The 13473-nt window shown below is 46.8% G+C and overlaps 1 protein-coding gene across 1 annotated transcript in view; it reads right to left on the bottom strand.

Moving 5' to 3' along the window:
- Positions 1-13473, bottom strand: part of vps50 (VPS50 EARP/GARPII complex subunit) — a 203743-nt gene that overhangs the window by 60130 nt on the left and 130140 nt on the right. The window contains exons 17-19 of the mRNA XM_073054232.1: positions 12132-12222; positions 10380-10562; positions 8635-8753 (exon numbers count right to left, since the gene is read on the bottom strand). Of these exons, the coding sequence (XP_072910333.1) occupies positions 8635-8753; positions 10380-10562; positions 12132-12222 (393 nt within the window). The remainder of the gene's footprint in view (positions 1-8634; positions 8754-10379; positions 10563-12131; positions 12223-13473) is intronic.

The raw sequence follows: 13473 nt of genomic DNA on the forward strand, positions 1-13473 counted from the left end.
AATGATGGTGTCTAACTGCGACTCCTTTGCTTGCATCTTTGGAAACAACTCTATTTCTACCTTTAATATCTTTATTTTTTCCTTTCAGGGTTCTTTTGAGGACACTGACCTGGAGTTACAAGCAGGCTTTGGTTCTTTGTGGGAATGGGACCCGTTCTCGGGGATTCGGGACCTGCCGATGTTTGGCACCCCAAGGGGTAGGCCTGAGAGGCGGACTAGTGTTCGCAAGCCTAAGATCTCAGGGCTCTGGAGACGGGCGGATCGAGGGTCGGTGTCTCGGCAGGAGACTCGTGTCATCAGGGAGGCTGGAAAATCTTTCTCTATGGGCCCAAAAACCCGAGGTTTTAGCAATCTTTGGACACAGAGCTTGGAAAAGCGACAAAACAGACTTTTAAGATCGTAAACCAGCAGGCTGCTGTTATGTCTCCCGCTCACTGTGAAAATCGGGGACACTTTGCTCTCCCTTGCCAAGGAGAGAGAGAACCTGTGGGTTGTCAAATTCAGATGAAATGCTAAGCTTATGGGGTAACTGCAAGGTCTCTGTCTGCTAATGCTTAGCACATGGTTGGGCTCGGTGATGGTACCGATGACTTGCTATTTTTGCTGGTGGGGGAGAGGGAATTGTTGCTTACTGCCACTTACACGCGGGGGGAGCTGGGGGGGTGTTGGGGTTCTCATGTTTAACTGTTCATTCTTTGGGGCACTTCTCTGTTTTTGTGGCTGTTTTGCAAAGAAATAGCATTTCAGGATGTATATTGTATACATTTCTCTGACATTAAACTTGACCTTTGAACCTTTGAAAGTTTCAGACTTAGTTACATGACTCTCTAACTCAATACAAAACTCCATATTGTAGCGGCACGCAAGGCGCTACAAAAGGAAAACACGGAGGCAGAGAGAGCTGAACTCAGAATGGTTTTACTGATTCAAACTCGCGCGCTTAAAACCCCCTTCCCATGGGTCCCTGCGAACAGCGGGGTGGACCTGACGTCAGACCGTCCCCGAAAGGTCCGCTCCGAGCGGGTCGTGCATCTGCTCGCAGCTCCCGATGGCTGTTCAAGTCCTGTGTGTACGGGCTGCCACACCACCTCCCCCAGCAACGTCCATCGGGGGAGTGGAGCCCCCAGTCTGTGTGGCTGGCCTCACCAGCGCGGTGCTGGTACCCTCACTGGTTGCTCAATGTCCAAGTGCGCCGGTTTGAGGCGGTCCACTGTAAAAGTCTCTTCCTGGCCACCCACCTGTGACGGATCATCCTGAAGAGTCCCTTGTACGGCCGCTGTAGAGGTGACCTGTGCATGCCCCTGTGAATAAAAACATACTCACAGTCTCGGAGGTCTTTAGGGGTGAAGGATGGCGTGGGACCATGCCTGGAGGTCGGGACCGGCGCTAGGGTCCCTACCTTGTCCCGCAGCCTCGTTAGCACCGCTGCTGGAGTTTCGGCCGAACCTTGGGCCTCAGGTACGAACTCACCTGGGACCGTCAGGGGGGTGCCGTAGACCAATTCCGCCGAGGAGGTGCCCAGGTCCACCTAGGGGGCTGTCAGGATGCCCAGTAGGACCCAGGGAAGCTCGTCTGTCCAGTGGGGGGCCCCTGAGGCGTGCCGTCAGGGCCGACTTGAGATGCCAGTGGAATCACTCTACCAAACCGTTGGACTGGGGATGGTACGCTGTGGTGTGATGCAGCTGGGTGCCCAGGAGCTGCGCTAGAGCTGTCCACAACCTGGATATGAACCGCGCCCCTCTGTCGCGGTGATGTCCATTGGGAGGCCGAACTTGGCGATCCAGCTGGCAATGAGTGCCCTGGCACAGGACTCAGTGGACGTGTCTGCAAGCGGTATGGCTTCCGGCCATCTGGTAAACCTGTCTACCACGGTAAAGATATACCTGGCGCCCCGGGAGACTGGCAGGGGGCCGACGATGTCCACGTGGATGTGTTGGAACCTCCTTTGCGGCGGCTGGAACTGCTGGAAGGGAGCCTTCACGTGCTGCTGGACTTTGGCGGTCTGGCAGCGTACTCAGGTCCTGGCCCAGTGTCCGACCTGTTTGTGCAAACCGTGCCCGATGAATCTGTCTGCTACCAGCTTGATGGACGCCCGGATGGACGGGTGGGCTGGGTTGTGCAGCGTGTCGAACACCCGGATGGACGGGTGGGCCGGGTCGTGCAGCGTGTCGAACACCCGGATGGACGGGTGGGCCGGGTCGTGCAGCGTGTCGAACACCCGGATGGACGGGTGGGCCGGGTCGTGTCGAACACCCGGATTGACGGGTGGGTCTGGTCGTGCAGCGTGTCGAACACCCGGATGGACGGGTGGGCCAGGTCGTGCAGCGTGTCGAACACCCGGATGGACGGGTGGGCCGGGTCGTGCAGCGTGTCGAACACCCGGACGGACGGATGGGCCGGGTCGTGCAGCGTGGCGAACACCCGGACGGACGGGTGGGCCGGGTCATGTCGAACACCCGGATGGACGGGTGGGCCGGGTCGTACAGCGTGTCGAACACCCGGATGGACGGGTGGGCCGGGTCATGCAGCGTGACCAACACCCGGATGGATGGGTGGGCCGGGTCGTGTCGAACACCAGGATGGACGGGTGGGCCGGATCGTGTCGAACACCCGGACGGACGGGTGGGCCGGGTCGTGTCGAACACCCGGACGGACGGGTGGGCCGGGTCGTGTCGAACACCCGGACGGACGGGTGGGCCGGGTCGTGTCGAACACCCGGACGGACGGGTGGGCCGGGTCGTGTCGAACACCCGGACGGACGGGTGGGCCGGGTCGTGTCGAACACCCGGATGGACGGATGGGCCGGGTCATGTCGAACACCCGGATGGATGGGTGGGCTAGGTCGTGCAGCATGTCGAACACCCGGATGGACGGGTGGGCCAGGTCGTGCAGCATGTCGAACACCCGAAGCCTCCATGCTGCTGGTACCACGGGTCGGGGTTTGCCGGTAGACACGTCACACAAGAGTCGATCCGCTGCCGGGCCGATGGAGACGTCCTCCAACTGGAGCCCCGAAACGGCGGTGCGGTAAGCCGGAATCTCATGATCCAACCGTTGTGCTTCTGCCAGTGCTGCATAGTCTATCCCTGAGGACGATATGCCTACTGAGTGGAGGCAGGGGTGAGACAGTGTGTCGGCGACGACGTTGTTCTTTCCTGTGATGTGGCAGACATCCGTGGTGAATTCCGAAACAAAGGACAGGTGCCTCTGCTACCGAGTCGACCATGGGTCCGATACCTTGGCCAGTGCGAAGGTGAGGGGCTTGTGGTCCGTATACCTCGAGGAAGTACCGGAAATGCCGGACAGCCAGGTAGAGCGCTAGCAACTCTCTGTCGAAGGCGCTGTACTTCATCTCCGGTGGCCGTAGGTGCCGGCTGAAGAAAGCGAGCAGCCGCCACTGGTCTTCAACAAGCTGCTCCAGGACTCTGCCAACTGCCATGTCAGAAGTGTCCACTGTGAGTGCCGTGGGTACATCGACTCTCGGGTGCACCAGGAGGACTGCCTTCGCCAGCGCCTCCTTGGTCTGCTCGGAACAAGGGTCTCATGATGCGAGCCGCCGACGGCACGAACTGATGATAAAAGTTGACCATCCCCACGAACTCCTGCAGGCCCTTGACCGTGTTGGGCTTGGGGAATAGGTGGACGGCCTGGACCTTGTCCGGTAGGGGAACTGAGCCATGCCGGTTGACTCTGTGGCCCAAGAAGTCGATCTCCGTCAACCCGAACTGGCACTTTGCCGGATTGATTGCCAGTCTGTGGCCGCTTAGGCGTTGGCAGAGCTGGCGCAAATGTGCCACATGCTCTTGGTGCAAACTGCTGGCCACCAGGATATCGTCCAAGTAAATGAAAGCAAAATCCAGGCCACATCCCACCATGTCCATGAGCCTCTGGAAAATTTGGGCTGCATTCTTGAGACCAAAAGCCATCCTCAGGAATTCGAACGAGCCAAACGGGGTAATGAGGGCTGCGAGCTCAGGCGTGCAACGGTGGGCCTTGCGTGGGGATGTGGTGCTGCACGCTGTGCTTGGGGTCGGCCGTGGAGAACTGCGGGGTGATTATGGAGGGGAATTTCGCCAACACCCTGGCGAATCCGTTACCCAAGAGGGTCACAGAATCCAGGTGGAGGGCCGGTAGCTTGGCTTCTCCGAGCTGGAAAGTCTGGAACATCTCGGTGTGGACCAAACACCGGCCTTTCAAGTTGACCAGGAGGCAGTTGGCGCATAGGAAGTCTGCCCCTAGTAGCGGCTGTGACACTGCCGCCAACGTGAAAGTCCAATTGAAACAAATGGACCCGAAATGCAGTGCGATAGGGGGGAAGCACGCTGATTTCGGCCCCGGTGTCTACCAGGAAGTGCCGCCCGGAGTGCCGTTCCCAGAGGTACAGGAGGCTGTCTTGGTGGCCAGCCGTCGTAGCCATTAGCGATGGCTGGCCCCGGCGTTTCCCAGAATAGCACATGGCGGATGGCAGCGGCGGGCGCCTGAACCCCATCTTTGGTGATAGAAACACCATTGCCCTGAACTGTCGACTTGTCCCCCGTGGGTCTCGGTGGCTTCGGTTGAGGGGCCGGTGCTTTGGGGCGCACGACTGTGGCTAGGCCCATGGAGGCCGCTCCACGTTGCTTGCTCTGCCGACGTCTGCTTTAGCCGTGACCCCATGCGGGTCGCTGAAATCCTCACCCACGAGGAGGAGGCAAATGTCCTCTGGCATTTGTTCGAAGAACAACTGTTCAAATAGAAGGCACAGCTTATGGCCACCCATGAGCGCCAGCGTATCACTCATGAGCTCGGATGGCGTGCAGTCGCTCAGACCGTCCATGTGTAGAAGCCACGCAGCCCACTCGCGGGGGGAAGAGTTCAAAGGTACGGAGCAGGAGTGCGCCTTAAGCTGAGCGTACCTGTCCTCCGTTGGTGGCTGGTGTAGGAAGTCAATGATCCAGCTGTCTCCTGGTCGAGCGCGCTGACCACGTAGTAGTACCGCGTGGTGTCGGCTGTAATGTCTCTGATATTGAACTGGGCCTCAGCCTGCTCGAACCAAACGTGGGGCTGAGTGATCCAGAAAGTCGGGAGCTTCAGAGCAACCACGCTGTGCAAATTGCTCGAACTCATGGCTGGCTGTGGAGTCGCTGGCTCCAGATGCCGTCTGGAATGTCGGGGTCACCAATGTAGTGGCGCGCAAAGCGCTACAAAAGGAACACACGGAGTCAGAGAGAGCTGAACTCAGAATGGTTTTACTGATTCAAACTCGCTTGATTAAAACCCCCTTCCCATGGGTCCCTGTGAACAGTGGGGCGGACGTGACGTCAGACCATCTCCGGAAGGTCCGCCCCGAGGGGTTCGTGCGTCTGCTCACAGCTTCCGATGGCCTTTCAAGCCTCGTGTGTGCGGATCGCCACAATATTAACATATGTTCCGTTATGATTCTTTACAATAGAATTACTAAAAACAATTCTAAATCCAAAATCAACACACACAAAATGGTGGAGGAACTCAGCAAATCAGACAGCATCTATGGAGGGGAAATAACAGTCAAAGTTTCCTGCCAAGATGCTTCGTCAGGATCTGAAAGGAAGGGGGGCAGAAGCCAGAATAAGGAGCAGGGTAAGAGTATAAGCTGGCAGGTGACAAGTGAGATAAAAAAAAGGATGGGTTGAGAAGGGGTAAAAAGAGGTAAGAAGTTGGAATGTGATGGGTGGAAGAGGTAAAGGGCTAAAGAAAGAACCTAAAAAGAGAGGACCGTGGACCACGCAAGAAAGGGAAAGAGGAGGGGAACCAGAGGCAGGTGAGAAAGGGTAATCAGAATGAGAAATGAAAAAAAGGGAAAGTGGGAGGAAGGGGGTAAATTACTCAAAGCTAGAGAGATCAATGTTCGTGCCAATCAGGTTGGAGGCTACCAAATAGAATATGAGGTACTGCTTTTCCAATCTGAGTTTGACCTCATTATGGCAGTAGAGGACAGATATGTTAGAATAGGAATGGGAAGGCAAATTGAAATGGGTAGCTACCGGAAGGTCCTGCCTTTTGCAGCGTACAGAGCAAAGGTGCTTGACAAAGTGGTTCCCCAATCTGAAAGAGGTCTCAGTAAGGTAGAGGAGGCTGAACCAGGTTCAATAGTTGAACCCGAAACCCTCGTAGCTGAAGTGTCCCTCACCTGGAAGGAATGTGAGGGGCCCTGAATGGTGGTGAGGAAGGAGGTGTAGCACTTGTCAACCTTGCAGGGATAAGTGCCAGGAGAGAGAGCAGGATGAGTGAATAAGGAAGTCACACAGAGAATGATCCCGATGGAAAGAGGAAGGTGGGGGAGGGGCAATGTTGTTATTTATAGGATCCTGTTGGGTGATGTTAGAAGTTATGGAGAAAAATGTGCTAAATAGGGAGATGTAGGATGGTAGCTAAGGACAAAGAGAAACCTGCTATGACAGTGAGAAGTTGGGATGAGGGCAGACATGCAAGAGAAGGAGAAGATGCTGGTGAGGGCAGTATTGATGGTAGTGGAAGGAAGACCCCAAGTTTAAAAAAAAACTCAAATGTTCTGAAATGGAAAGCTTCATCCTGAGAACAGATACAGATGGAATGGGACTGAATCAACTGGGACAAAATGGAGGCAAGGTATGTAGACACAAATTCATTGGGGCAGCTGCAGATAGAAACAATAGGCCTATCCAGACAGTAAGGTTTGTGGTTTTCAGGTAGAAGGTAGAAACAAGCAATGCAGAGTACAGGAACTATGAGGCTGGTGGCACTGGATGGGAGATCAAGATTAGGTTGGTGCTAGTGTGGGAGACAACGGCCTAGTGATTCTTAGTTGGATCCTGTGCAAAGGGTAAGAGGAAGAGTCTGAGAGTTGCCATCTGAGCTCAGCATGGTAGAGGTCAGTCCACCAGACTACAGCAGCATTTGTATGTCTGTAGGTTTGATAGTGAATTTGGCATTGGTGTGGAGAGCGGAGGGCAGTGCATTCAGAAGGGGTGAGTTTAGAAAAGGCGAGAGGAAAGGTGAAGTGAAAACTGTTGATGTCCCGTTGGCAGTTAGAGGTGAAAAGATCCAGAGTAGACAGAAGGCCACAGCAAGGTGTTCAAGAGGAAGAGGGATGAAGATAGGAGAAGTGGTCATTGGTTGGGGGTGGTGAATCCTTGTAAAAGAAGTAAATTTGGAGGTGGAGGCAACAGAAGAAGAGCTTGGAGTCATGGCAGGCACAGAACTCATTAAGGTGTGGACACAATGGACCAAAGGACAGCCCTTGCTGAGGACAAAAATGTTCTACCTTGAGCCTAGATCCAAAATCACCTCTTGGCTGGTTCCATGACCTGGACTAAGTTTAGCTGTGTTTCATAACATGTTTCAGATTTTTAAGAATTTAATTCCTTCTACATCTGTGCTAAGATTAAAATCAATCAACCCCCTTCCTTCCAGACCAACCTTCAAAGTATGGCACACAAATTCTGTTGTCCTTGCACTTGATCATAATTCTGCAATAACTGTGTTACTACAAAGCAGCAGTTATTTTAACAACACACGAAGAAATAGTCAAAAGAATTTTTAGAATGATGATACTTGATCCATTAAGTTCTTGTTGATTCTTTTTACGGTGATCTAATCAGTTTAATTCATCTGCTCTCTGACAATGCAACTGTATTGCCCTGCTTTTAAAATCCTTGAGCGTTTCCATTTCTACAACCCTAGACTGGATAGGCAGGGCTTCTTTTCGCTTATGGAGAATAGACTGTGGGAGGGGGAGGGAGAACCTGACAAAGATCTACAAAATTATGTGGGGCATAAATATGGTGGATAGTGTGCAACATTACCCTCTTTCACCTTAACTCGGTGCCCTCCAATTTTCAATGCCACTGTTGAGGGGCAAAGAAGATCCAAGTAAAATTGCTTTCACCTAGCAAGTGATTGGAATGTGAAACATATTATTTAGAAGGCAGTAGAGACAGTACCCTCCCAACATTTAACGAATATCTGGATAAGCACTTGAACTGCTACAGACTGAGTACCAGTGAATGGGATTAGGATACATAGGTATTTGTTGGTCGACATGGAAATTGCGTGCTGAAGAACCTGTTTCAGTGATACATGTCCCTTTATGACTCTGAAAACTCAAACTTTACAGCTGAAACCCTTCATCACAGGTACCATAGGGATCAATAATAAGCATTACTGAGAATTTGATTTACCTTGGTCAGACTGCAAAATTATTTGTAAGCACCTTAATGCTACAAAAATGACACCTGCTGTAATTCCGACTAATATACTGTGTTGTTTCCTCATTAATACAGTCTGAGGGTGTAGTACTGAACCTCTATGATGTGGTGGGCATTGCATATGATGCTGTGTATACAATATCAGAAAGGATGAAATACAATTCCATGTCAAATTATTTTCTGCAAATCGTGATAAACAGTGGTTTAGTCTTCTCATCAAAATTAATGTATTGGTTTTGGATTTAAAAGAAGAGAATAGAAACACCTTGAATTGTGTGCAGGGTACAATAAAAATTCAAATACAATAAAAGAAACAGCAAATGAGTTAAAATTTTACAAAACATCTCCAAAGGGCTGAAATAATAAAAAATACATCACCCCTAAAAATTCCCTTAATGATATCTATTTTTGGAAAATTACCATCGATTACCTTTTCAGTGGAACATCTCCAGTTTGCTCATCCACAAAGTCCCTTTTAAGCTCTTCTGGAATATCACTATCGCTATCATCATCTTGATAGACACTCTTCTCCAATTCATCAGATTCATACTGTGGAAAGAAACACCCCACTCCAATTACCTGTAACAAGTAATCCAATTACCCAACATCGCTAAAAAAGAATCTAATTTAGGCTTTCTTATTAAATGCACACCATGCATTTAAGAATGCCAGTGCAGACTCACTAAGCTAAAGGCCTGTTGTACTGTATTGTACCTTGACTCTACCTGACAGAGAGAGTAGACTTAACAGAAATATACAAGATTGCGATGTCTTGACTAAGTGGCTGCGGAGAGGGCCTTTCCAATCTAGAATTGGGGGGTGGGGGGGTCACTACTTAAATATAAAAGGTCGCCAATTTAGGACAAAGTTGAAACATTTTTTTCTTATTCCCCTTAAAGGGTCATAAGATTTTGGAACTCTTCCTCAAATAATCTTCAAATATTTTTAAGATGAATGTAAATAGATACTTGATAAGCAAGGGAGTGATATGTCACTAGAGATAGAATGGATGGTAGAGTTGAGGCTGGAATTTGATCAACCATTAATCTACTTAATGGCAAAGGCAGCAGGGAGACCCAGTATTCTCCTGCTGCTCCTAACTTGAATCTTGCATCATGGATAATTGTGTGGACAAAACTATATAATGCCACCTGGATTTAACAACCATTTTGGTCAACTTCAGTTCAGCAGCTGATTTGACACATTTGGTAAATGAGTGAAAACATAGGCTGGATGGAACATTATGTGAAAAATATCAAGTCAACCATCTAATCATAAAATCGATAAGCTGTTTGAGAACATTGAATAACATCAGTGCAGAGGGATACTGATCTCCTTGGACAAAAATTACTGTATCTTAATAAGCTGGCATATCAAGCAATTTGGGAAAACAAGTTGTATGTTTGTTTTTATTAGAAGAAGATTTGATGGCTAGTGTGAAGTCATCCTATTATAGTTACATAAAGCTTTGCAAGACCGGACCTGGAATATTGTATACAGATCTGGACTTCAAACCCAAGGAGGAATAGACTTGCAACAGCTTCAAAGGATTGATTCCCTGGAAGGAATTTGTTCTTGAAGAAACATTAATCAGAGTGAACCAATGTTTGCTTTAGCTTAGCATAAGATAACAGCAAATACAAAATTGCAAAAGGATCTGATAGGATAGACATAGGAATCTTTTTCTCAGCATCAAAAGGGAATAGGCATTCAGGGTTGATATGAAAAACAAAAATCCCTTTTCACAGAATATTTGCTGTTGTCTACCCAAAGGGGATGTGGAGGCACAGTTAATAAGTATATATAAGACATTAGATTAATGGATTGTATATCTCAAGGGAAACATTGGATATGGCAGCTAGTATAGGAAACTGATGCTGAGACCACAGAGCAGCCAAATCCTAATGAATAGCACAGCAGACAGAGGATTCAAATGACAGAGTCCTGTTTCTATTTCTAATGTTCACACATATAAATCTACATCCCAGAAGGGATTAGTGCAATTAAGTATTAACAATTAGTTTCAACAATACCACTGGCTGTAGGAACTGTTCCTATGTTTTACTGTTTGATGTTCTATTGCCTATTCAGAAACACTACATACTATTAATAACAAAGTTATTTCTTTCTGAGAAATCTCTCATTTTAATGAAATGCAAATAGAGCTCATCATACCCCATTAGCAGCAAGAACATCTTCTGTTTCATCATCTTTGCTGTCAGTCTGCTGTTCAAATGGATTTCCACCATTTTGGCATTGGTCAAAGAGAGACCCTGCTGCTGCTGTAGATGACGACATAGAATACTGCTTGCTAGGTGACACTGACGGAGAACGAGACTGCCGCATAAATTTAAACTCCTAAAACAATAAATTTTCAATAAAGGCATCTGAATAAATCAGGATTCAGAACTAAAGTTACCTGAAGATTGTACTTCACTTTAACAAACAATTGAGGATGCATTTCCATTGAATATAATGATGCAGAAGTAATATTTTTTGTTAGCAACACCATGCACTCCTTGTTGAACTGAGGTGTGTACTATTTCCATTGCAACATAGTCCTCAGTGTTAATCAGCTATTTTCTTCTCTGTCAAGGTCTGAACTATTAGAAGTTATAAAAGAGTAGCAAGAGCTTTACAGCAAGGCCACAGTGCAGAAACTGTTTCAAAACATATTACTGTAAATCCTCAACTGGTCAGGCAACTTCCATGGAGAAAAAATTAGTATGAAATCAACTTCTCTTTGTACTGATGTTGTTTTGTTTATTGAGTATTCCACACTTCAAATTTTGAGAATCTGCAACTGTTTTGTTTTTTGAATTGCTTTTAGATTGAAGCCAGATAACTATGGCAGTTTGGGACAAATACTTTCAAATTTTAGGTCTGCGCCAGAATGAAGATGCTTAAAAATAGTAATCATAATAGACTATTAAAAAGAAACAAAGACTAGAGAGGTAATATTTTAATTCGCGACTGAGAATTTACTGAAAAAAAGAGTACAATCTAAATGAGAAGCCTAAGTGACAAAGAATAAAAGTATTCCTCAGATATAGAAATACGCACAAAAACACGAGAAAACATTTCAAAGAAGGTCTGTAAGGAAACCTAGAGCGTAGCAACATCCAAGCTCTCGAACCAGCTGAATATTTCACATGCACAACGGAGCTAACAATGTCAATAAGGATTTATGATTTTACCCTTCACAGAATATGCTGCTGACTATGTCCCGAAAACAAGAATTGATTTTCTCGTAAAGGCTGAGAATAGCTCAGGGACCATAATTTTTTTTTAATATAAAAAGTGAGGAAAATCTTAAAAATAATGAAAGAATCAGGTTTTTAGATCAGATGAATTGTTGACAGAAATACTTAAGAAATGATTAGAAATGGAAATTATCACAAAGGACTGGGGAGAAATCATAAACTTGTGTTCATTGCCCATTAAAACACATATTTGATCGTCGTAGGTTTTTATTATCATGCTGGCCATCAGCTACCTCTCCTGGTGCATTATAATACAGTAGGATCATTAAGTATCAAGTTATTACTGCTAATTGATTATAAAAGTGACAGGGAATAATATTTATTTACAGTACACTAAGTACAAGTGTTCCTTTGTTTTTCCCTCTCTAATTTCCTCTCACCCAATCACTATTACAAAATTTGACACAAAGCCTCGACCAACTGTAATGTTTTCTCCACTGCCCATCTAGTTATACAAAAAAAATCTAAAGTGGGATTATTTACGATCGCTATTAAACCACATCAACCTTTCACTTACCAAGTTGTACTTATAAGTCTCTATTTGATGCAGGTATCAAGGATAAATGATCAAGCATTTTTAGAATAAATAGATGTTAAAATCCATTTGCATCTTTGAGAGTTAAGGTAGACTTGAAAAATTCCATTTCTGAAAGTGAATACTTACGTGCAATTGCAAAATACTGAAGTTAGACTTAACAGGGCACAATTCCCAAGTTTCATTTTCTAAAAACATACGCAATTCTTCAAGACGTATTCTGTAGAGACAGTTGAAATCAATGAAAAGTCTCAGTAATAGGATGGTGAATGTGCATTTTAAAAATTACTTTCTCCTCCTTCAAACCACTTTTGCAATTAATAAAGTACAACACCATAGTAGAATTCATTCTGTCGGAAGGTAATTTTAGAGCTAGATACATAGCTGAACATATAGTTTTCCATCGTGGCTTCAACCTCTTCCAAAAGATCAGAAGTTACATCACCAAATCAAGCAGCATTAGCAGAGAAGAGAAAAAGTAATGAATGGAACAGGCTTTTACTGTGTGACATGACCAAACTGAAACAAAGATCAGGAGCTTCCTTCATATTTTATATTCAGGTATGATTGTTAGGAACTAACAAATGATCAGGCTTCTTAAAATAAATACCTTCGCATTTTTCTGAAAGGAATAATTTATGGTATAATCGTTAAAAAAATCAAAATTAAACTAAAACTGAAGAGTTTTCCTAATTGTGAATCCTTCTGTCTGCTACTGTGCCATTAACATGGATGATTTGGCAAGTAAATGTGTGGCTGAGAAGCTGGTGCAGGGGTCAGGGCTTCAGGTTCTTGGATCACTGATATCTTTTCTGGGGAGGTATGACCTGTTCCAAAGTGACGGGTTGCTCCCAAAGGAGACCAATACTCGTGCAGGCAGGTTTGTTAGAGCTGTTGGGAAAGGTTTAAACTAATTTGGCAGGGGGGTGGAAACCGGAGTGAAGGGATTCAGGGAAGACTGGATGGTGAAAAAAGAAAAGATGGTCTGCAGTCAGACGGTCAGGAAGGGCAGGCAGGTGATGGGACTTAGTTGCAGCCAACAGGCTGAGTATCAAAACATTAGGGATGCAGAATCAGAAAGGATAGCAAATACGGTACTCAAGGTGATGAATCTAAATGTGCGTAGTACAAGAAATAAGGTGGATGATCTTGTACTATTACAGATTGTCAGGTATGATATTATGGCCATCACTGAATCATGGCTGAAGGATGGTTGCAGTTGGGCGCTGAATGTCCAAGGTTACACGTTATATCAGAGGGACAGGAAGAGGGTGCTGTGCCTCTACTGGAAAGAATGCAATCAAATCAGTAGAAAAATGTTACATAGGATCAGAAGATGCTGAATCCTTGTGGGTTGAGTTAAGAAACTGCAAGGGTAAAAGGCATAATGGCAGTTATATATAGGCCTCACAGCAGTAGCTGGGAGGTTGACCACAGATTACAACAGGAAAGAGAAAAGGTGAGTCAAAAG

This window comes from Hemitrygon akajei, chromosome 8 (assembly GCF_048418815.1).
Source record: "Hemitrygon akajei chromosome 8, sHemAka1.3, whole genome shotgun sequence".
In the NCBI taxonomy this organism is placed as follows: Eukaryota; Metazoa; Chordata; class Chondrichthyes; order Myliobatiformes; family Dasyatidae; genus Hemitrygon; species Hemitrygon akajei.